This window comes from Oncorhynchus keta, chromosome 8, assembly GCF_023373465.1.
Source record: "Oncorhynchus keta strain PuntledgeMale-10-30-2019 chromosome 8, Oket_V2, whole genome shotgun sequence".
Taxonomy (NCBI): domain Eukaryota; kingdom Metazoa; phylum Chordata; class Actinopteri; order Salmoniformes; family Salmonidae; genus Oncorhynchus; species Oncorhynchus keta.
In genome coordinates this window covers 28,303,872-28,328,944 of record NC_068428.1, presented here as the reverse complement: position 1 = coordinate 28,328,944, position 25,073 = coordinate 28,303,872, and the positions used below count along the sequence as shown (strand labels likewise).

Here is a 25,073-nt window from a genome sequence, read left to right as displayed (position 1 = left end):
CAGAAAGTTGTGATAACTTAATTTTACAGTTCTATTTTATCTGGTGTTTACCTGGGATTGTAGAGACCCACTCAGAGAATATGCCTAAAGAAATGACTAGTTAGCAAACCTTATTAGCAACATGTTTGTGTCAGTTTAAAGGAAACTCATTCAAGTTGATGTTGCATTTACAGCTGCTCTCGTCAAGTTTTTAATAGACCACATTCAATATTCAATTTGGCCTTAAATCAGGAACAAGCAATTTTGGAGATGTTCTTGGATTTGTTCCTTCCTTACATAAACCAGCTCATCCCAGAAATAAATCAGAACAGCACATGAAATGACAAATTATTTCAGGCTGATTCAAAATCCACAGAGAAGCAAATTATTAGCTAATGTTCTCTGTTAACAATAACGTTTCTAATTACTTTTAAATATGACACCGATGATGAAGACCTACTAATACGAATGGGAATGCATATTAACCTGGCCATAATATGCTATTTGAATGGGGATGCATATTAGCCTGGCCATAATATGCTATTTGAATGGGAATGCATATTAACCTGGCCATAATATGCTATTTGAATGGGAATGCATATTAACCTGGCCATAATATGCTATTTGAATGGGAATGCATATTAGCCTGGCCATAATATGCTATTTGAATGGGAATGCATATTAACCTGGCCATAATATGCTATTTGAATGGGAATGCATATTAACCTGGCCATAATATGCTATTTGAATGGGAATGCATATTAACCTGGCCATAATATGCTATTTGAATGGGAATGCATATTAACCTGGCCATAATATGCTATTTGATTGGGAATGCATATTAACCTGGCCATAATATGCTATTTGAATGGGAATGCATATTAACCTGGCCATAATATGCTATTTGATTGGGAATGCATATTAACCTGGCCATAATATGCTATTTGATTGGGAATGCATATTAGCCTGGCCATAATATGCTATTTGAATGGGAATGCATATTAGCCTGGCCATAATATGCTATTTGATTGGGAATGCATATTAGCCTGGCCATAATATGCTATTTGAATGGGAATGCATATTAACCTGGCCATAATATGCTATTTGAATGGGAATGCATATTAACCTGGCCATAATATGCTATTTGATTGGGAATGCATATTAACCTGGCCATAATATGCTATTTGATTGGGAATGCATATTAGCCTGGCCATAATATGCTATTTGAATGGGAATGCATATTAACCTGGCCATAATATGCTATTTGAATGGGAATGCATATTAACCTGGCCATAATATGCTATTTGATTGGGAATGCATATTAACCTGGCCATAATATGCTATTTGATTGGGAATGCATATTAGCCTGGCCATAATATGCTATTTGAATTGGGAATGCATATTAGCCTGGCCATAATATGCTATTTGAATGGGAATGCATATTAGCCTGGCCATAATATGCTATTTGAATGGGAATGCATATTAGCCTGGCCATAATATGCTATTTGAATGGGAATGCATATTAGCCTGGCCATAATATGCTATTTGAATGGGAACGCATATTAGCCTGGCCATAATATGCTATTTGAATGGGAATGCATATTAACCTGGCCATAATATGCTATTTGAATGGGAATGCATATTAGCCTGGCCATAATATGCTATTTGAATGGGAATGCATATTAGCCTGGCCATAATATTGTGTTATGAATGCATATCAATCATAATCCATACAGTCTGGCATACATTATGATAGTTAATGGTAATGATTACCTTTGAGGGGAGCCCTAAAATAGAGTGGTCATTAAGAACCTCAGCACTGCTAATTTAGTCTGGGCTACAAACTACCCTATTATACAACAACATTACTCTATAGCCAACACATCTGGTCATACATTGCTAAGTGCATATACGTACATTCCCCAGGAATACTTGATACTCAAACTTCCCCAGAAGTTTGCATGATACTCAAACTGGATTTGAAGTGTTCTTAGGCTTATTGCTGTGTACTTATAAATACAAGCACTCTTCATCACATCAGCATCAGTAGTGTTTAATGTTTGAGTCTGTGGCAGTGAGTTATCTCTGAGAGAGGAGGAGAGAAACGCAATAAAGTTGAGGAGACGAGAGAAACACTCGTTCTGGGAGGGTGAAATATTTAGAATGCTGCAGTTTCTCCCATCATTGTTTTCTCTTTCTTTCTCTCTCTCTCTCACCCCCTGCAGTAGCAGCCACTGCCAGACATCGATCAGTGTTGTGTAGCAAGACCTTGCTGTGAAGACACAATCTCTCCCCTTTCTATTCCTTCTCTCTCCAGGAAGTCTTCAGCGTATTCTTTACTCATAACACAAACAAGCAACAATTGTAGCTGCAGCAGAAATGCTTTTCGACATAATGCCACAGGCACAGCAGGTTCACGAAAAATAAATCTGCCTCTCTTTCCCCAGGACCGTACCATGGCTCACTGGTGTCCCACTAGACTCCCACTGGAACACAGTCCACATAAGAATTTAATAATATCCTGGTCCAAATAAATATCACAATGGTTTTCTATGGCTCAACATTCATCATACACTTCCACTGTGCTGCAGCTTTCAGAATTGATTTCCCCCTCAGACTCAACGTCATAAAGTGAGAGACAGATATAAGATTCTAAATCTATGAATATAAAGTACCTCGTACATGACCGTGCTTTAAGTTTATCAGTGTTTGAAGGGTGTTTGAAAAAGTGTTTCAGCGTGTTGGGTGGGGAATTATTGATAGGCTAAGAAACTGTCTTTTAAATCCGCTTCTCTCCTCTTTTCTCCTCTCGGCAGAAAGGAGGGATACCTCCTGCTTTATGCAATATGCAATACCCTTTGGGAACATTGGAGGGGGCTAAAGTCACATAATATCTTTATGCAATCACTACTTCTCTGGCCTGGTCTGGTGAATTAACATGTTGTCATGACAACACAAACTGCGACAGCAAAATAATGTGTGGTTGCCACCATGGGAAACTTAACTTGGATAATGTGCTTCTTGACAATAATTCAAAACAGGTTAATGGTTATGGTTACACTCTCTATTACTCCCTAACCCCACACACACAGGGTCAGTCATGGTTGTGTAAGTGGGAACCCAAGTAGCCTAGGACACATGATGCCTGTCATCCACTTTGGTATTTAGATTCAGTCTGTCTCTCGGTCGATTCTCTTGCGAAAGAGGGTCAGGGCTAATGTCACTGTAAGGTCATTGTCTGTAGCCATATTCCGTAAACCAGGATCCTGGCTCAACCTCAAACAGGGGCCTTATGAGGTCAGAAACACAGGCAATTGATGGATGGTTAGAATGTGTGCTGATCTACAGAGTATACATATCCGTAGCCTGTACATATATTGCCTTTGAACTATAAATAGCTGTTCTGTATTCCAGCAATACAAGGACAGAAACACGAATGCTCTGCACACTAGGCTGAGTCAAGACGGGTTTCCCTAATATCATTAAGCTGTACTTCAGAAAAACATGCTGGTATTTTCCTTAAGCAAGCGTTATAGAAAATAATTTGACTGGTACATCATTTTTTTGTCATGACATAGGGATTAATACTTTACAGTCATTTACTCAGAATGTAAATGGACAAACACAATAACAGGTAGCCCAGTTCAGGAGGTGTTAGTTTAAATGTATAGTCCAATATTTACCCGTGTTTTAGGGAAGGGGGGATTGGGGGGCAAGTGTTCAAGCAATACTAGCAATACTGCACAATTTAGGGAACACGAGAAGCTTGTTTTTACGGACACTTGAGCATGGCCTAAAAGCACCTGATCTCGCTCTCCTTCAGGCAGAGACAGGCACACATTCACTGGTGGGACTGTAAATAGTCTACTGACTGTTAACTGCCTTACAGCTGTAGTGGGACATTGATGTTTCAGAGCTGCTGATAGTCCTAAAGTAAAATATTGAGTGTCCTGTTAAGCAATGTCTTCATTTAATATGTATTTATAATTTATCTTGCATTTGAGAGTGATAGCTGAAGTCAAATGGAAACTGAAGCAAAGCAAGCATATCAACAGGAATTGAATTTTGGCTGTGAGTCACGGGGGTTAACGGGTTTATCCTTGGAAATTTAGCCTCGCTAACGCGACCCACGTGATTCACAGCGCAAGGGGGGTGATGGTGAGGACTTGGAGAGGTGTATGCCGCATTCAAAACAAATGGGAAGTCTGAACTCGGAAATCTCCGACTGGGAAAAGTATTTTGAACGGTCATCCAACTTGGAAAAAATCAAGAAAGAATTCCATATATATATGGATTTATTTAATATATGTATTTATTATCTCCCGAATTTCGTGATATCCATTTACGATCTTGTCTCAACGAGCATCTTTCTTGAGCTCCGACTTTCCGACCTAAGATCACTGACGTCATGATTTGACATCGTTTTTTCCCCTAGTTCCCAGCTGTCTTGACATGACTATCGGCAAGACTTGTAGTGCTTTCACGACAACTGGGAACTCCGAAAAAACGAGGTCAAATCATGACGTCAGTGATAGGATTTCTTTTCAGACCTTAAGATCACTGACGTCATGATTTGACCTCGTTTTTTCCGAGTTCCTCGTTCGGAAGTCGGATATTTCAGGCTATGTGCACACTGCCCACAACATGAGTTTGACTTCCTAACCTCCTGCCAAATGTATGACACATATTTCCCTTAGATTACACAGATCCACAAAGAATTCGAAAAAAAATCTAATTTTGATAAAATCATGTCTATTGGGTGAAATACCACAGTGTGCAATCACAGCATTAATGTTTGTGACCTGTTGCCACAAGAAAAGGGCAACCAGTGAAGAACAAACACCATTGTAAATACAACCTATATTTATATTTATTTTCCCTTTTATACTTTAACTATTTGCACATCATTACAACACTGTACAGTGTATAGACATAATATGACATTTGTCTCCCGAGTGGCGCAGCGTTCGGAGGGTTTGTCCGGGCTAGGCCATTATTGTAAAATAATCATTTGTTCTTAACCGACAATTTTTTGTTGTTGAAATGTCTTAAAAAGCCGCTTAAATTGAAATTGCTTTTCGAGTTCCCAGTTCCGACTTCCCACTTGTTTTGAACGCGGCAATAGAACCGGCTTCGTTCCTCTGGCGTAAACGAGCAAAACCAGCGGGTGAAAAGACCAGTGTGAAATGAACAGCATTAGCGATGAGTAGCAATAGTGAAATCAGCATTTCGCCTTTTTCAAATACAAGTCCCACATTGAAACTGATGCAGGCAGGTACAAATAGGCGAATCACACCATAATTGGATTAGATAACGATAAACAAGTTTGGAAAGTTGTTTAATGAATTCAATAAAATACAATAATTATTAATTTTACAATAAAAAAAAAAAATAGTTGAAATAACACTCTGGATGTATTGGACTACATAAGTGCATAGGGAACATACAGTATATGCACTGTAGGATTACCTGTGAATCTTGGGTTCATGAATGGGGTATCAGCCTACTCTTATTGCAAAACTTTGACTGGGAAATCTGTCCGATTTGACTCTGATATACTTGTAGAACATGCACTGTACACAATTTTCTGTACAGTAGTCTATATGTCGCAGTAAAAGTGAGGTTCATTCAACTGGAGCACCTCTAGTATCCAAATCCACAATGTTTACACACCTAGGGTTGTCGCTGCCCTTATTGTGGCCCTTAAAGACAATCTGCCAGATTATCTGATATGCGTATTGAACATAGGCCTACATATTACACTGTCAACAATTTTCTGAACATTGTGTTGCATTAAAGTGGGGACTCTTCTACTCAGGAGAAACTCTGGTACTGATTTTTGTTTAGCATTATCTATTCCAATTATGGCATGGTGATTACACTATTTGAATCCGGTTGCATCAGTTTTCATGCGGGACTTTTATTTTGAAGGTTAAACGTTGAGTTCACTATTGTTTCTGATCGTTAATGTTGTTCATTTCACACCGGTGAAAACAAGACTACTCGCCATCACAGACGTTGTTGATAACTATGCCAAATACTCTACATCGAACAAGATCTGGCCGCTGATGGAGAAATGTAAATAGATACCATCTGTGCTTTATGCGACGATATTGTTTAGTTACAATGGTTAAGTTTTGTAGCGAGAGAAAGTAAAAACGCTTTTGTGGCTACGTTAGCTAGCCAACGTTAGTTTACTGGTTGTGTCTGCCCGCATTGGCGTAAAGGGCGCAGCTAGCTTGCAAGCTAGCGTACTTACTGTAAACCGCTGGTTATCCGGTTAACATGGCTAACGCGTCAGTTTTGTTGACAAATCCTGAATTCCGGAATTAGGCGTTCTGAATTTAACTACATCATACGCAGTGTGCAAAATACAATAACGTTAGCTACCTCAAACATGAGAACGATCTAATACTAGTTTTATATATGTTATCCTGGTAACGTTAACTAGTTAGGTAACGATAGTGTTGACAGCTTGTTGAAAGTGCCCAAGTGATTGTGTTGATATGGTAATTTTTTCTTATACAGCACAACGCAGCTGGACCGAACGGTGTTCATTCCAGTCTGATACTTCAGCATGGAATAGCCAGCACGGCTTCTCTTGAATCAATCCTATAACGTTAATGTTAGCTGTCTACCCCCTGGCAAATAACAAAAAAGCAAGGTATGTAGATATTCATTTTGTCTTAAAGAGAGATAGTTCCTAGCAAAGAGCTGATTTTCAACATAACAATTGTAATTGTTCTCCAATTGTAAAATGTGTTCCCTGAATACCTAAATAGTAAGAATTTAACTCCATTGAATTTGAACTCTCTCTCTTCTAAAGAAGAGATGACAATTAACTTGTCTTTTTAGTCATATATATATATATATATATGGCTAGCTAGTACCCAGCACAGCTTTGTTGGACGTTTGTTGATCCACTAAATCTATGCCTAAATCCATGCCTGTTTTACCATTAAGTTCCTGGTTTTCCAGCTTGATTTCACCTCCAATTGACCTTGTTTGTGCCTGTGTCAACTATGGAGACAACTCAAGTGACTTTGGCAGTTAGGGGAGACACATCCCCAGGTAAGACCAACTCCTACTGCAGGGCAGCAGACTCATCTGAAACAAGAAGACTATTCAATTCGAGACAACTTTAGACAGAAAAATTGACAACTATCCAGACAGTCAATCAGGAATGTCATCGTTTAGCTAATCTCAGTTAATCTATATCTAAAATTGTGCGTAATATGGTAAGATTCCCAATTACAAGCCTGTCCATGAGAGTTTGGCTTTTGGCTAAAAAGTCCTTGATCTTTTGAACCGAATAAAGGGGTGGGGGGTGTTTGTGAAAATGAGTGCAAGGTGAGTGCGTGTGGCACATTAATGGAACGTAATAATATGGTGTATGACTAGGTGAGGTGATAGCCGTGGTTGGTAGCTGTGAAGCTTTAGGAGCCTGGTGCTATCAGAGAGCTGTGACCCTACAACCTGCTGAACACGATGGGTACATATCACTTTTCTCCTGGAATATGATCTGAATGATTTCTGTGTTGATGTTTGTAGCTACAGGGTGTTTAAGTAATTACACATTATGTTCCTTCCCCAGCACATTGTGGAAGAGGATCATCAGTGTGCCCAGAGGTGCTGTGTCAACCTATCGCTATTTCAAAGGCCACTTCCTGGAGTCAAAGGTGAGTTCATTTTATGTGCAGTCAGCATGATGTAATGAGTAATATTAAACAAAATACATTGTAGTTGGTCTTTAAAAATGATTGTACCATAATCCAGTTACGTAAGTAGTTGCTTTAGTGGTAATCTCATGTTGGCCGTTGAGTGTCAGTTGACAAAGGATTGACAGTATTGTCTTAACAGCAGGTTAGAGCCAGACTAGGAGTCGTTGTGTTGCGCTCTTAATCCTTCCTTTTGATGATGGTGATGAATAGCCTGCATACAGCGTGATCAACATTTTATATCCCCACTTCAGTTCTGGAGGCTGCTGATATTTTCACAGCTAATCTCTTTTAGGAAATTGAATGGCATTTAAATGTAATGTACTTCATACTAAACTGTTTAGAGGATGTTTTAATTCACACACAGTTCGTCTTCTGTGGAGCCACTGTAATCCAAGTGTGACCGAGTTAGTCTATGAGTAAGTCTGCTTTGAGTGAACACTAGAAAGCATTAGATTAGCTACGCTATAGCAGATCTAAGATCATTAATGGGTTATTTAGCTCACTTTCCCCACATCTGTGTTGATCCCCTCTAGCTGTCCTCTGTGCAGTTGCTACATAACTCTTAGAGAGGAGAGCAGGCCTGGAGCTTTGCCAGCTGGCCATAGCTGAGCTCTGATCTGTGCACGTGACGTGAGCCTCTCCTATGTTATTTAATGCTACACTAGACTTGGAAGTTGGAACAGACACACACACACAAGCACAGTATGTTCTTTACCATTCCAATTATTAATGTCAGTTCTCAGTAATGTTCTCTATATGGCCAGCTTGGAGGCTCAAATTACACCCTTTTTTAAGCTCTTCCTCTTTCAGAGAGGGACAGCTAGAGAGAGCGCGTCTGGCTGTTGTGTCCTACAGACAGTAGCATATGAAGTAACACTATCAAACCCGTGATGCCATGTGGAAACGAGGAAAAACAACTCATTTGAACTGTGCTGTCCCTTCCTGGTCTGAACTACTGTCAGTGGACTAGCAGCATTACTAACTTGTCAGAGAGCATAATTTGTTGACTCATGGGGTGTTGCTCAGCATTCAGATAGGGCAGCTGTAATGACAACACATTTTACTATGTCTCTGTGGCCATAAACCTAAAACCAGGACCACATTCAATTCTTTTTGTGATTTAACCTGTTTTTAATACCAATTATAAAACAAGTTGTTTGGATTCTGGATACTGATTGGTTGATAGCAGGGAGTTATTCACCACAGTCCCTGGGTAATGCCTGTTACAGTTTCATTAGAATAATCCACTGCCCAACATCACAGCCAGGCAATTTATAAACTTAATCTTCCCTGTAAAAAAGTGACTAGACATTATTTCCCCATGCCACTAGGCTAGCATTTGGTTTGTCTAAACCTTTCTGCCTGCCTCTGATCTGTGCAACAACTTTGCAGGTTTTTACACTGTGCAGTAGAGAGAATGAATGTGACGAGACTGACAGCTTCTCTGAGCCAGCCAAATTCATTTTGGAACATTATAATGGATATATCAAAAGAAATGGCAAAGGGAAAACAAATGAAAATGCACATAGTTTGTCATTTCAGCTGCTTGGTGTGATTGTGCGTTAGCTTTAGTTGGCTAGGAGAAATAACTGGCCTGCATGGCAACCTTTTTTGCTTAAAAGGTTTGGAATGGACGACCAGCTCGTTTGGCTATATTTGGACTATATTGTTAAAATAACAAAAATCGTGAATGTCTACCTCCTATGGGCTGTTTCCCGGCCCTACGTTCCATGTTGGGCCTTCGAACAACCCTTGGTCAGGAGTTATTCACACAATCATCTCCAGGTTTTCATGTCTTATTTCTTAAATATTGTAGCAGACCAATTTTGTTGGACCGGAGAAAAAATAATAATTCTAAAATGTTTTAAAGTAAGTATTCAAAATCTTTCAGAGGAGATAGCAAAATATGTTAGTGTAGTAGAAGAGATGACGCCAAAGTTCTGCCTCATGTCAACTAACAGAAACCCTTTGCAGATATCAACCAATGGTTGCTGACTGGCTTGCTGATTGGTAACCAAAGTGACCGTTGACGATATCTGTCTTAATGCTGTACTAAACATTGGCATTGCAGAGTGCAGGTGGTCCCTGTCAGGTGATAGTCACTAAGTGGGAGACCCACCAGCAGCCACGCCTGATGAGCCCCACAGGTATATAAACCAGAACGATGCCCGGCTTGGTTTGGGAAATGTTTCTATGCTTAGCTGAGGCAAGGGGATTCAGCAGCCATAAGACTGCTGAACAATTTAATCAAATGGCCACCCGGACTATTTACACTGCCCACCCCCACCCCGCTACTCGCTGTTTATCTATGCATAGTAATTTTAACCCAACCTACATGTATAAATTAATTTGACTATCCTGTACCCCAGCGCATTGACTGGGTACCGGTACCCCCTGTATATAACCTTGTTATTGGTATTTTGTGTTACTTTTGATTTGATTTTCTTGTTTAGAGTTTATTTAGTAAATATTTTCTTAACTAAAATGAAACATTTCACTGTATTTGTATTGATGTGACAAAACATTTGATTTGAGGCCACTCAAACACCATTGTTTCAGAACTAAGACAAAGCTCATTCAAAATCAGCTTGATGGGAACAAATCTAAAATACTGTAGTTTCACCCTCAATCCTACAGCCTGACACTTTTTGGTCAAGGTTTAAAACATCAAATCTATATAATTATTATCACTATTTTATGTTGCTTTTAGAAGTATGTAAGTTTATGTTTTTTTTTCTATAGACCTCATGCCTGTTTATTTTCTTGCAGAATCACACCTTGATATTGACAATGGCCAATTTGGATTCCACAGTAAGTCCAACTAAATGTATCACATCTTGATTTAATCAATTTTGGGAAATTATATTTGACACTCATTCAAATGAGTGGATTTGGCTAGTTCAGCCACACCCGTTACTGACAGGTAAATCAAATTGAGCACATAGCAATCTCCATAGACAAACATTGGCAGTAGAATGGCCGGTACTGAAGAACTGTGACTTTCAAAGTTGCACTGTCATAGGATGCCACCTTTCTAACATGTCAGTTTGTCAAATTTGGGTTACTGGCCCAATGCTCTTACCTGATAGGTTGACCTAACCTTAATACTTAACTTAACCACACTGCTAACCTTATACCTACCTATCCATTACCTTAAATTAAGACCAAAAATCACATTTCTGTTTTCAAGAATTGTTACTATATAGCCAATTTTGACTTTGCCCATGTAGTGGAAATTGCTCAGTTCTGCCTCCAAGGCAAGATTCATGACAATAAACATCAAACTGCTACTAAGTACCTGAGGAATGACTCAACCCTCTGGTTGAACTGAACTCTTCACAGGTTACATGTAAAATCCCCATTAGAGACTGCTAACTGTCACCTCAAATCTTATCTGGTAAAACATGTGAATTTGACTGTTTTCCCACCCTACACAATATGTTTAAACAATGGCTTTTATTTCCATAGCAATTTTCTCAAAAGTGCTTTGCATTGTTTGCGGATAGCTAACCTCATCCACCACCAAGTACTGTTACTCACCTGGGTGATCCAGCAGGAGCCATTTTGTGCCAGAACACTCACCACATGTTTCTCTGTGACTCCTTTCTGCAGATGGCTTAGAATGTGTGGACTCTGGGTGGCTGACGTGCCAGACAGAGATCCGTTTGCGTCTGCACTACTCAAAGACGTCTCCTGTATCCATCACCAAGAAGAAATATAAGAAGTCTCGCTTCAGGTGAGGCCGAGAGACACGCGGCTCTTATTCAACACTGTTTGCTGACTGAGTGCTTATCTAAGAGACTGTGGCTTGGATTAGAAGGGGCAGAATTTCCTCAAATGCAGATGGAAATGATCCCCCACAAAATTATGGAATCAAACCAAATATTGCACTAAAATAAATCCTCTTTATTCATGAAATATGCAGACAACTCCTGTAAAGGTAGTGATGAGAACACTGTTTTAAATTCATGACTTACTAGTCAGGCTTGTAAGGTCTCAAACCTTTCCCAATTTGACCACTGTTGACCTGTGACCTTTCCCCCCCTTACCCCAGGATCAAGCTGACACTGGAAGGTGTAGAAGAGGAGGAGGAGGATGATGAAGAGCAGAGCGCAGTGGCGTGGCACAAGATGACCACCACGCTGGAGACCAGTATGATCAGTGGAGATGGGTACAAGTCCCGCCACTCCCAGCCTGAGTGTGGTTACGCCCTGGAGGCCTCACAGTGGACAGAGTACGTCATCCACTCCATGGACCCTGACAACCTGGAACTCACCTTTGACTTCTTTGAGGTACAGTTAACAGCAGGATGACTATTGTCAACTCTACAGAAACAACTGTTTTTCGTGTTGTAACTATACTCCCAAACCAGTGTTTTAGCAGAAAGTCGGTATCAGATCGTGTGTGTGGTGTGTATATACACACACACACACACACACACACACACACACACACACACACACACACACACAGAGTGAATCTATTAACCATTTCTTCCCCTCCTCAACAGGAGGACATGGGTGAGCATGTGGTGCCAGGGGATGCCCACCCGGGGACCGTGGGTACGGCCTGCCTTCTCTCCTCATTCTTTGTGGAGAGTGGCAAGGACACAGGTGTGGTCACTCTGCCCATCATGAAACGCAACTCCAGACAGACCCTGGGCAAAGTCCGAGGTGAGCAACCCCACCCCTCCTGGAACAAGTGGTCTTGTAATATATATATATTTTTTAAAGCTACTAAGTTACTTGACACCCATGTAACTCTTTGTAAATCAGGTGATATCAATGGGATATTTGCAGAAAACTTGATTCGGATGCAGCAGGACTTATTGAATATACTCCCGAGTGGCGCCTAGGTCTAAGGCACTGTATCTCAGTGCAAGAGGCATCACTACAGTTACTGGTTCGAATCCAGGCTGTATCACATCCGCCCTTGATTGGGAGTCCCATAGGGCGGGGCACAGTTGGCCCAGCGTCGTCCGGGTTTGGCCGGGTTAGGCCGTCATTATAAATAAGAATTTGTTCTTAACTTGCTTACCTAGTTAAATACAGGTTAAATTTGAAAACTTCTATATTTCCCTGAGAGTGACTATGTTAAATAGATGGTCTAAAACTTGGATTCAGCCTCTATTGACTGACAGGTCTTTCAGAAATGGAATTAGTCAGTTAATTCACCAAAACTGAAATTCTATTTCAATACTAAAAATTTTAAAAAGATTTCTCAAATTGAAAGGGAGGAGCTTCTTATTTAAAAACTTTTAAATTGTTTAATTCAAATCCCTTCCTACATTGGATGACTTAAATTTCTTAAACTCCTTAAATTTAAACTCCTTCTAATGAAATTGGGGAGAAAAGGGAGGGGGGTAAACATTTTTTTTCAATTGACCCCAACCCTGTAGAATACTGTAGGTCAGCACATCCAGTTCCTCCTGCCACCCCTTTGTAAACAGTCAACTTTCCGCTTAGCATGTATCTGTCAAACAGGGTGTGAAATAGGTCAAAACAGGAACTAGAATGTAAATGCAGGATTAGATGACTCTGGGCCAGAGGGTTAGCTAAGATGTTTCTCTGGTAAAAAATACAAGTCAGATTAAAGTTAATTAATGAGTACAATTCACATTTAAAAAAAATAATATATATATATATATATAATGTAAAGTCATGTATTTTTCTGTTCCAGTGGACTACCTGGTGATCCGTCCTATCGAGGGACTGCAGTGTGACATGAGCTCGTCCTTCACCAAGTACTGGAGGAAGAGGAGTGCCCCTCTGGACGTGGGCCACAGAGGGGCCGGCAGCACACACGCAGCCAAGTGAGAGAAACACACGACACAATTGATTATTAGGGGTTGATGTACCTAATGATTGTCTATGTGTGTGTGGAAGCAGGACTGTACTCAATAACAACACAAAGTCCCTTTTGTACTCTGTTTATTGAATGTTTGAATGAATTTGTCCTGTTCTGTCCGGCTTCAAAGTTTCAGTGCAAGTTTAGGACATGCTCAGTCAGACTGAGACATCAACAGGAAGTAGAGGTCAACGAACAACAACAAAGACATTGTTCTTTCTGGTTTCTTGTCATGTCACTGTACTGGGAAAACCTTGCCTCTGAATCTCAGCCAGAAGTTGTGAGAGTGCAAGTCATTACTAGTAGTCTGACCGTACACAATTGGTTTGGTATCTGTGTTATACTGTAAATTGTGATTTGGGTGCCTTTGTCATTGGTTATCTTTGGTTTTGTACTAAAAATGTCTGATTTTGATTTTCAGACATACCAAAGTTAGGGAGAACACAATTGCCTCGTTTAAAAGTGCTGCCAATCATGTGAGTATTCCTGCAAAACGTAAAACACTTAAATGTATCTGATCATGTTTTACATCAGAGTTGACTGCATGTGTGTTCTATGTTTCTGAAGGGGGCTGCCTATGTAGAGTTTGACGTCCATCTCTCCAAGGACTGCGTCCCCATCGTGTACCACGATCTCACCTGCTGCATCTCCACTAAGAAGGTAAACAACAACATAAATGTGGTCGGGTGCACACTGTACAGCATCCTTACTTTTTATTTTATGTTCCTCTCCTCCTGTCAGAAAGGAGACAAACTCTCTCTGGACCTGTTTGAAGTTCCTGTCAAAGACCTCACATACAACCAGCTTCAGCAGCTCAAGGTAGAAGAGCTTTTAACTACAGCTAGCCTCTGGCTTCTCCTTTACTAGTTAATACACTCAGACGCCAGTCCTTGAAATGGGTTAATATGAAGTATTTTTTTTGTCATGTAGACTATGGTTTTACTATTTAGGAGTAGGCCTATATGATGTGAAAGATGACTTGGTTTTGTGTTTGATGAACAGTTGGGCCATGCTTCTGCCTTGAAGGTGAACGACCACAAAGGTATAGTGTATTTTCTTATATTTCGCTGGCTATAATACCCACCACAAAATCCTACACACAATGCCCCATAATGACAAAGTGAAAACGGGTTTTTAGAATTTTTATATATATATATATATATATATATATATATATATATATATAAGAATACAAAACATTTACCATGTTCACATAAGTATTCAGACCCTTTGCTATGAGACTCGAAATTGATCTCAGGTGCATCCTTTTTCCATTGATCGTCCTTGATGTTTCTACAACTTGATTGGAGTCCACCTGTGGTAAATTCAATTGATTGGACATGATTTGGAAGTCAAATGCCTGTCTGTATAATGTCCCACAGTTAACAGTGCATGTCAGAACAAAAACCAAGTCATGAATTGTCCATGGAGCGCCAAGACAGGATTGTGTCGAGGCACAGATCTGGGGAAGGGTTCCTAAAAAATGTCTGCAGCATTAAAGGTCACCAAGAACACAGTGGCCTCCATCATTCTTAAATAGAAGAAGTTTAGAACCACCAAGACTCTTCTTCGGGCTGTCTGCCTGGCCAAACTGAAAAATCGGGGGAGAAGGGCATTGGTCAGGAAGGTGACCAAGAACCCGATGGTTACTCTGACAGAGTTCCTTTATGGAGATGGTTGTCCTTCTGGAAGGTTCTCCCATCTCTGCAGCACTCCACTAATCAGGCCTTTATGGTAGAGTGGCCAGACGGAAGCCACTCCTCAGTAAAAGTCACCTGACAGCCCGCTTGGAGTTTGCCAAAAGGCATCCTAAAGGACTCTGACCATGAGAAACAAGATTCTCTGGTTTGATCAAATCAAATGTATTTATATAGCCCTTCGTACATCAGCTGATATCTCAAAGTGCTGTACAGAAACCCAGCCTAAAACCCCAAACAGCAAGCAATGCAGGTGTAGAAGCACGGTGGCTAGGAAAAACTCCCTACAAAGGCCAAAAGCTAGGAAGAAACCTAGAGAGGAACCGACACAAACTACTGCAGCATAAGTGCTGAGACAGGAGGGGTCAGGAGACACTGTGGCCCCATCCGATGGCACCCCCGGACAGGGCCAAACAGGAAGGATATAACCCCACCCACTTTGCCAAAGCACAGCCCCCACACCACTAGAGGGATATCTTCAACCACCAACTTACCATCCTGAGACAAGGTCGAGTGTAGCCCACAGCCACGGCACAACCCAAGGGGGGGTGCCAACCCAGACAGGAAGATCACATCAGTGACTCAAACCACTCAAGTGACGCACCCCTCCTAGGGACGGTATGAAAGAGCCCTAGTAAGCCAGTGACTCAGCCCCTGTAATAGGGTTAGAGGCAGAGAATCCCAGTGGAAAGAGAGGAACCGGCCAGGCAAAGACAGCAAGGGCGGTTCGTTGCTCCAGAGCCTTTCCGTTCACCTTCACACTCCTGGGCCAGACTACACTCAATCATATGATCTACTGAAGAGATGAGTCTTCAGTAAAGACTTAAAGGTTGAGACGAGTCTGCGTCTATCACATGGGTAGGCAGGCAGACCATTCCATAAAAATTGAGCTCTATAGGAGAAAGCCCTGCCTCCAGCTGTTTGCTTAGAAATTTTAGGGACAATTAGGAGGCCTGCGTCTTGTGACCGTAGCGTACCTGTAGGTATGTACGGCAGGACCAAATCAGAGAGATAGGTAGGAGCAAGCCCATGTAATGCTTTGTAGGTTCGCAGTAAAACCTTTAAATCAGCCCTTGCCTTGACAGGAAGGCAGTGTAGGGAGGCTAGCACTGGAGAAATATGATCAAATATTTTGGTTCTAGTCAGGATTCTAGCAGCTGTATTTAGCACTAACTGAAGTTTATTTAGTGCTTTATCCGGGTAGCTGGAAAGTAGAGCATTACAGTAGTCTAACCTAGAAGTGACAAAAGCTTAGATTAATTTTTCTGCATCATTTTTGGACAAAGTTTCTGGTTTTTGCAATGTTACGTAGATGGAAAAAAGCTGTCATTGAAACAGTCTTGATATGTTCTTCAAAAGAGAGATCAGGTTCCAGAGTAACGCCAAGGTCCTTCACAGTTTTATTTGAGACGACTGTACAACCATTAAGATGAATTGTCAGATTCAACAGAAGATCTCTTTGTTTCTTGGGACCTACAACAAGCATCTCTGTTTTGTCCAAGTATAAAAGTAGAACGTTTGCAGCCATCCACTTCCTTATGTCTGAAACACATGCTTCTAGCGAGGGTAATTTTGGGGCTTCACCATGTTTCACTGAAATGTAAAGCTGTGTGTCATCCGCATAGCAGTGAAAGTTATGTTATGTTTCCCAATGACATCCCCAAGAGTGGTCCTAAAATAGAACTTTGAGAAACACCGAAATGTACAGTTGATTTGTCAGAGGACAAATCATTCACAGAGACAAACTGATATCTTTCCGACAGATAAGATCTAAACCAGGCCAGAACTTGTCCGTGTACACCAATTTGGGTTTCCAATCTCTCCAAAAGAATGTAGTGATCGATGGTATCAAAAGCAGCACTGAGGTCTAGCAGCACAGGGACAGATGCAGTGCCTCGGTCTGATGCCATTAAAAGGTCATTTACCACCTTCACAAGTGCAGTCTCAGTGCTATGATGGGGTCTAAAACCAGACTGAAGCATTTCGTATACATTGTTTGTCTTCAGGAAGGCAGTGAGTTGCTGCGCAACAGCCTTTAAAAAAAAAAAATTGAGAGGAATGGAAGATTAGATATAGGCTGATAGTTTTTTAAATATTTTCTGGGTCAAGGTTTGCCTTTTTCAAGAGAGGCTTTATTACTGCCACTTTTAGTGAGTTTGGTACACATCCGGTGGATAGCGAGCCGTTTATTATGTTCAACATAGGATGGCCAAGCACAGGAAGCAGCTTGAAGGTTTAGAGGCCATGATTATTTTCATCATTGTGCCAAGAGATATAGTACTAAAACACTTGAGTGTCTCTCTTGATCCTAGGTCCTGGCAGAGTTGTGCAGACTCAGGACAACTGAGCTTTGAAGGAATACACAGATTTAAAGAGGAGTCCGTAATTTGCTTTCTAATAATCATGATCTTTTCCTCAAACAAGTTCATGAATTTATTACTGCTGAAGTGAAAGCCATCCTTTCTTGGGGAATGCTGCTTTTTAGTTAACTTTGCGACAGTATCAAAAAGGAATTTTGTATTGTTCTTATTTTCCTCAATTAAGTTGGAAAAATAGGATGATCGAGCCGAGATTGAACTCTTTGGCATGAATGCCAAGCGTCACGTCTGGAGGAAACCTGGCACCAACCCTACGGTAAAGCATGGTGGTGGCAGCATCATGCTGTGGGGATGTTTTTCAGCGGCAGGGACTGGGAGACTAGTCAGGATCGAGGCAAAGATGAACGGAGCAAAGTACAGAGATATCTTTGATGAAAACCTGCTCCAGAGCGCTCGGGACCTCAGACTGGGGTGCCAAGCTTTTAGTGTCATACCCAAGAAGACTTGAGGCTATAATCGCTGCCAGAGGTGCTCAACAAAGTACTGAGTCAAGGGTCTGAATACTTAAGTAAATACTTATGCACCCTATGTGATATTTCAGTTTATTTTTTAATACATTTGCTAATATGTTTTAAAGAAACTGTTTTGGGGTATTGTGTGTAGATTGATGAGGAAAAATAAACAATTTAATCAATTTTAGGATAAGGTTGTAACATAACAGATTGTGGAAAAGGTCAAGGGGTCTGAATACCTTCCAAATGCACTGCATGTCTGCTGCTTGCATCATTGTTTTAAAGCAGTTGAACATGAACCATCAGAGCAGCTGAACTGTGTATCGGCCTGTGTGTGAAGTGCATGGTTTACTCCCACTTTCTTTCTTAGATGATGATGAAGAGGAAGAGGTTGACGAGCATCAGCCCTTCCCTTCCTTTTCCCAGGTAGATAACCTCCTAGTTGGCGTCACCACTGTCGAGGTTACCATATGATGGGGTTATTTGGTGATCTTTGAACTAGCCTATCCCAACCTTGAGGTTCTGTGTCCTGTTATATCTGATTCCCTATGTCATGTCATGTTCCAGATATTCCAAGCAGTGCCTGAAAATGTGGGCTTCAACATCGAGCTGAAGTGGGTTTGTCAGATGAGGGTAGGTACAGCCAGTCAGTTATACTGGAGATGGGACGTCACGAGGTGGCCTTGCTAGAAAGTACCTAAGTGGCTGAACCGATGAGCACGTACATGACCCATCTGTTTTTTTGGGGTTAGGGGTTGCAGTTCAAGTCAAATAGGAACACTTTGTACTTTTAACTATCCTATCATGGTCCTATAGTAACAACCCTTATCACATTGGATGGTTGTGATGTTGTTTACAACAGGATGGTTCGTGGGAAGGAAACCTGTCCTCTTACTTCAACATGAACCTGTTCCTGGACATCATACTGACCTGTGTGCTGCAGAGAGCTGGCAAGAGACGCATCGTCTTCTCCTGCTTCGACCCTGACGTCTGCACTATGTAAGCACCGCTTGTCAGTTATCCAACAGTCAGACTGAAGACAGTGTTAACCTGCCGAGCTGAAGCCTTGTTTACATAGTAGTAATATGTATGTTTATGACTGCCTATGACAAATGTGTTATGTAGCCGTTAGGAAGGCTTTATGAATGTATACGTAAGGGGGGGGTAAAGTTAACCATAAATGCTGTATTCTCCCCAAGGGTTCGTCAGAAGCAGAACAAGTACCCCATCCTGTTCCTGACCCAGGGCATCTCTGAGATTTACCCGGAGCTCATGGACATCCGCTGTCGCACCACACAGATCGCCATGAGCTTCGCACAGAGCGAAAACCTCCTGGTGAGTGGTGGAACTGGGATGGATGGATGTATGTGTCTGTGCTAATGTAGGGGATCAGTCAATTCTGATTGTGTCTGTAGGGTATTAGTGCCCACACTGAGGAGCTCCTTCAGAATCTGGAGCACATCCGAGAGGCCCAGTCTAAAGGCCTGGTAGTGTTCTGCTGGGGAGACCTCAACAACGACCACGAAAACAGGACCAAGCTACGGGAACAGGGCATTGACGGACTCATCTACGACAGGTAAACATTCGTCTGATGATGGTCTATGACTGGTAAATCCGTTTGGCTCATATAGGGGCAGGTTACCAGGCACAGATTAAAGCTTGTGCTAGACTAAAAAGCACTGGTGCTATCCTAAAACGCACTGGTGCTAGCCTAAAAAGCACTTGTGCTAGCCTAAAGAGCACTTGTGCTAGCCTAAAGAGCACTTGTGCTAGCCTAAAGAGCACTTGTGCTAGCCTAAAGAGCACTTGTGCTAGCCTAAAGAGCACTTGTGCTAGCCTAGAAAGCACTTGTGCTAGCCTAGAAAGCTTGCTGTTTTACTCCAAGGCTAGGCTTAATGGAGAGGACACCCCTTATCTTGCCCAATGTGCTGTTTTTAGTTCCTGAGAGGCCTAGCCAAAGGTTAGCTATAATAAAATATTTTGTTAGGACTTAAGTTTGTCCCTCAGGCAGGTACACCCTGATCTCATGTAGTTATGTAAACCAGTGTCTAAGTATCTATCCTGATCACACTATCAACAGCTGTTGACTGTTGCTCAATGTTCTTGATTGGACTTCTCAACATCGCTCTAGAGTTTATTAGTTACATGCACAAGGTCGCAGATGTGATTGCAGGGTACAGTGAAATTCTTAAGCTTCGAGCTCCAACAATGCAGGTCAAGAGAAGTGAATGGGACATTAATAATATATACATTTTTACAACTGCAACAATGAAAATTCTCCATTATGGGTCAGTAATTGTAGTGTAAACACAATCAGCGTATCAGTTAAGGACATCATAATATAAGGTTACATATTATTACAACCTAAAAACACACACAGTAGGCAAATATTGAATCACTTGTCGTTCAGCCACCGTAGCTAGACGAATTAAAGTAATAGTCGTTATGTAATTAGAAAATTCAAGTAGATATAGCTGGGTCGGAGAGAGGCTTCCTTCAAAGAACAGACATGTCATGTGACCTGACATCAGCGAGAACTGGTTTTATAATACTGCCTCAGCAGACCTATTTGACGTAAATTGCACCTTTGAACTGTGGCCTACATGTTTGGCCGTGATAGGGTTTACTGATTAAACCCTTCAGTGGGATTCCTGGGAGTCACAAATAGATTGCCAGAATGTCTTCCAGCTGTATCTTATCACTGGAATACACCAGATACATGTTCTCCAGTCCCCTGCTTATTGTCATGACAACTGGGAGTTGGTAGAAGTTGCCCCTAACAGCAGATGCAGGGTCAGATATTCTTTCAACCCTTATTGGGAGTAATATCATCTGACCCTAGATCTGTGGTTAAAATGGCCATTTCTACCTGGAGCTGATAACTGTGCCTCTTTCTTTCAGAATATGTGAAAGCTGGTGGCCAAATCATGTCATTGACTCTCACCCTACTGGTTCTTCTGATGCCAGTAATGTTTCTCTGGTTCCTGGTTTTGCTTATTTACTCACCCCTGATTTTGGATCTTTTGTTTCCTCGTGACCACTGCCTGAATGAAAGCCCCCTGGTCTGGTCAATAACTGTAACAGACCAGCAGGGTTCCATGACAATGATGCAAGACAATTGACTTCTCATTTGGCTAAACTGTGTGGCGAACTAGGCTATGTTCCCTTTTTGCTGCGATAGTCTCCCTAGGGTTTGTACTTCTTAGGAAAAAGTGTGTTATAGTAGCAACATTTTACCCGACTTTATATTAAAATGTTAATATTGATTGTTTAAAGCAACGATTGATTGGTCAACTGCCCTGTCTATCATTTTTGAGATGAGACGTCCCCCGTGGATAAAGGTTGCTCCTTATCATGCTTTTATCAGTTTGTTTATGTACAGCTTTATTACTCCCACTTCCAGCTCTTCTTCAGCACTGACCATTTCCAGACAGAGGCCTATGTAGATGCATGGCATATAAAGCACCCAGTTAGAGCGACTGGCTGTTTTGTTGGAATGTCAGGCAGCATGGCTGATTCACGAGCAAGTGGCTGTAAGAACCTGTTTACATTGAGCTGAATTATGTTGGTCCATGGGGGTGTGCACTGTTCTTTTGAATGCCCGTTGGAAACATTATGTTCACTGCGCGTTCTGGTTTTCACCTGCAAGTATTTAACCTTTCAGATTTGCATGCTCTTTATTTAGGGCCAAGGAAGTATCATGAGTTCGGGGTCACTAATACGCCTTCCAGCTAGTTGTAGAATGGATGTTCCCAAACTGGTGACATCGTCCTGTGTGCACAATGTTCTCATGACTGAGAACAGCTTGAGTTCAGCTCGCTGCTCTCTTTGGCTTTGCAGAGTATTGTGTATTTCAGTCTGTTACAACTTCTCAGGGATTTCATAGCTTGACTGGTGAACAACGATTGATTTATGAATTATATTTATAATGATTAAGAATCGGCATAGATGCATGAAAAATATGGGTGTTAGCGTAGTGGTCTTTTCCATTTGTGCATGTAATGTAGAGGGGTTGGGAAAAAGCCTATTGTTGTGTTGTCATGAATGATACTGCTAGAAGCTAATCCCTTCTCTTTTGCTTTATGCTACAACATTGTACAGTAGCTGATCATGTAATGTGAGTTTGTTTTTATTGCTAAGGCTTATGTTGACATGCTATCGATCATGTTGATTAGCCCTTTGCTATGTAGACACTGAGATACCAGATACCAGATACCAGACATCTTTACTTTGAACAGCACTTCCGTGTTCCCTTGTGTACCTGAGTTAGTTCTTCTGTCTTTGGCTCATGAACAGATGTTTGTTTTTCTCCTTTCCCCATCTTTCTCTCCAGGATCGGTGACGACCAGGTCGAGCAGCCTAACATCTTCAAAGTAGAGGAGCAGCACACGCTGCAGGAAACGCTCAAGAGCTTTGTGTGTTCCTGCTACCCCATCCCCTGCCAGGCGGCTCCTGTCTGCCCCTCCTCCGCCTCCAAGGAGCACAACGACAGTGCAGAGTCTGACTCGGGCCTCAGCTCCTCCTGAACAACTCACTGCCCCTTAAGTTTGTCACTAGATAGGACAGAAGCATAAATGCATATAGACAGAATTGATGAGTAAGTGTACACTACTTGTTTTTAATTAAGTGTCAGTGTTACATAGGAGCTACATTAGGGAATAGGGAAAATGATTATTATTTTTTAACCCGTTGTACTGGAAGTGTAACTTTTTCCCTGCGTGAGCAGAGCACAAGCCACTTTATCCTAATGTTCTCAGGTGTGAGCTGCTTGTCAATTTTTTAACTTTGAGCAGTGCAAGCCTCTCGCAAAGCTACCGCGCTTACGCCTGGTTTCATTGAAGTGAATTGGAGCGAATCACACTCTGAAAAGGTTGCGCGTCCGGTGTAGCTCCTATGCTAGGGGTTAGGCGCTGTGATGGTAATCACAATGGTGGTTTACAAAACACTTCTATCCTGTCTAGCACTTCTATCCTGTCTGACCAGAAAGTGACAACCCTTACTGAACTGACCTCCACTCAGTCCACGGAAGCCATACACAAGCTGTGTCCAGATCAGTTGTCTCTTAGCTGTTTGTTTTAACTGGAAAAAGGATGGTGTTTTGCCAGAAAAGGCTTCTGGCATTTGTTATTTGGATTTTAGTTCTACACAATTGAATGACTGTGGGATCTGCACCTCAGCCACAATAATAATGGAATTCCCTGTACATTCACAGGTCTTCACTTACAAATTAATGCCTACTCAAGGAATTTATTTTCAAGTGCATCTTTTATTTAGAAAATTTGCTAAATACAAATCAAACTAAAGTGCTGAAATTAACTGTATATTAGCTTTTCCAGATATAAAGTTTCTTATTGGAGTATCATAGGTTTAATTGAAGCATATGCTGTAGTTTGAAGTCTTTAGGCGGATAATGATTTCCATCTGCGTTATGATTTTTCTCATGATATAGCCAACATTTTACAATAGCAGTGTTATTTTTGTCACTCATATAATTTTGACGGAGTATTGCAGTAGAACAAGATCATTCGGGACAGTGACCAAAACTTTCTCAGGTGGTTTTAAATGTAAATGTCCATTTGAACTTAAACTCATGCGATCTGATTTGTATTAGGAGTGCCCTGAGCTGTGCCATTAATGAAGTGTCATTACCTGATGCCCAGATTATGAAGTGTTGCTGTGGGTGCCTAAATCTGAACAGATGAATAATCTCACTTTAATGACCTGTAGAAAAACGTTTTGCTCTCAACACCACCTTGAATCTGTGTGAGCTCAAAAGTCACCATTAGGGAAAGGTATACACTGCTACGTATTTATTTGTACAGTGAAACTAAAATATTTTGTTTTGAACTCGAGCATTTTGGATTTCAGATAAATTGTTTGAGGCGACAGTTACACATCTGTAACTTTCTCACTCGTCATTATTCACCATTCATTTGTGATTATCCACAAAGTGTGGTAGCATCCACATTTTATATAGAAGTGACAGAACCCTGTTCTATTCTTATTAACAATTTTAAAAAGTAGAGGCAGTGAATTCATTTCTAAATGGTAAAAAATATGTATTTAAAATGCTCTCAAATAAACGGTGACATTCTGTACTGTCGCCTCATTTTAAAACATTCGATCCCAAATACTGGAGTACAGAGACAAATTCAAAGTTTTAGCTTCATGTCCAAATAGGTAGGGGAGTATAGGTAGCCCTTTGTTATGGCTAGGTCTAGTCCACATCCCTATCTCCTTTGATGAGAAGGGTTTTCTTAGTAGCTGTGCTTGCTCAACACATAATATATGCCATTTAGCAGATTTATTTTTCTTCCCCCAAAGCGACTTAGTCATGCATGCTTTTTATGTATGAGTGGTCCCGGGAATCAAACCCACTATCCTGACTTTGCAAGCGCCATGCTCTACTGACTGAACTACAGAGGACCACATCAGAAAGCCTTAATGGGGAAGTTGTATGATTTCACTCGTTTGACTGCCACTTGTTTCAGTCTCTTCATACCTCTGATCATTTAATGCAATAGAAGACCAGTATTTGTCTTGCCTCCACTGAACAAAAGTGTTTTCTTCTTTTTCCTTGCACAGTTTCCTTGCTACATTGCAACTCACATTTTTCCTACCGTCTGTATTTTGTTCTACAATCTTTTATTTAAATGCACATGGAAGACATGTAACTGTCTATTTTTCCTAAATGGTGTAAACATTTCACTTGAACACAGAGAAGCAAGCACAGCTTGCATTGTTGTAGAAATGTATAGTCTGTCTGCTCGTTTGTCTGTTTTAAGTTATAAAAGTATCTTAATGTTTGACACTTCTACTGTATGTATGGCCTACTGTTTGTTAGTCATAATGCATGCCTCAGACAGAGTGCTATGGTGGACTGGGTGACATGAGTTGATTGTATCGACTGTTGCTCGTTCATGTCACACCCCTGCTACTCTGTCTGGACAATACAATGCTAAATGAAATGAAAAATTAATAAAATGATTTAGAAACGTT

General features: G+C 41.1%; 1 protein-coding gene across 3 annotated transcripts; it reads left to right on the top strand.

Moving 5' to 3' along the window:
- The first annotated feature begins 5,934 nt into the window (after positions 1-5,934).
- Positions 5,935-25,073, top strand: LOC118371940 (glycerophosphocholine phosphodiesterase GPCPD1-like). 3 transcript variants are annotated; one of them, XM_052523944.1, is made up of 22 exons: positions 5,970-6,057; positions 6,508-6,643; positions 6,958-7,050; positions 7,381-7,471; positions 7,574-7,658; positions 9,772-9,847; positions 10,470-10,511; positions 11,313-11,436; positions 11,755-11,992; positions 12,211-12,373; positions 13,380-13,512; positions 13,969-14,023; positions 14,115-14,207; positions 14,289-14,366; positions 14,550-14,589; positions 18,445-18,500; positions 18,642-18,707; positions 18,937-19,073; positions 19,274-19,409; positions 19,490-19,650; positions 20,976-21,040; positions 22,408-22,598. In XM_052523944.1, the coding sequence occupies exons 3-22, from the start codon at positions 7,002-7,004 to the stop codon at positions 22,449-22,451; spliced, it is 1,932 nt and encodes a 643-aa protein (XP_052379904.1). In that variant the 5' UTR covers positions 5,970-6,057; positions 6,508-6,643; positions 6,958-7,001; the 3' UTR covers positions 22,452-22,598. The 3 variants fall into 3 exon arrangements, with proteins under 3 accessions (XP_035613491.2, XP_035613492.2, XP_052379904.1); XM_035757598.2 differs by lacking the exon at positions 20,976-21,040 and having other exon boundaries at positions 5,935-6,057; positions 22,408-25,073; XM_035757599.2 differs by lacking the exon at positions 20,976-21,040 and having other exon boundaries at positions 5,935-6,057; positions 6,943-7,050; positions 22,408-25,073.

Bases quoted from the DNA above. Each gene is read 5' to 3' on its own strand.
- LOC118371940 (XM_035757598.2), top strand. From the start codon at position 7,002: ATGGAGACAACTCAAGTGACTTTGGCAGTTAGGGGAGACACATCCCCA. The intron at 18,708-18,936 runs GTAGGTACAGCC...TGTTTACAACAG, and splicing joins AGTGGGTTTGTCAGATGAGG to GATGGTTCGTGGGAAGGAAA. The intron at 19,651-22,407 runs GTAAACATTCGT...CTTTCTCTCCAG, and splicing joins GACGGACTCATCTACGACAG to GATCGGTGACGACCAGGTCG.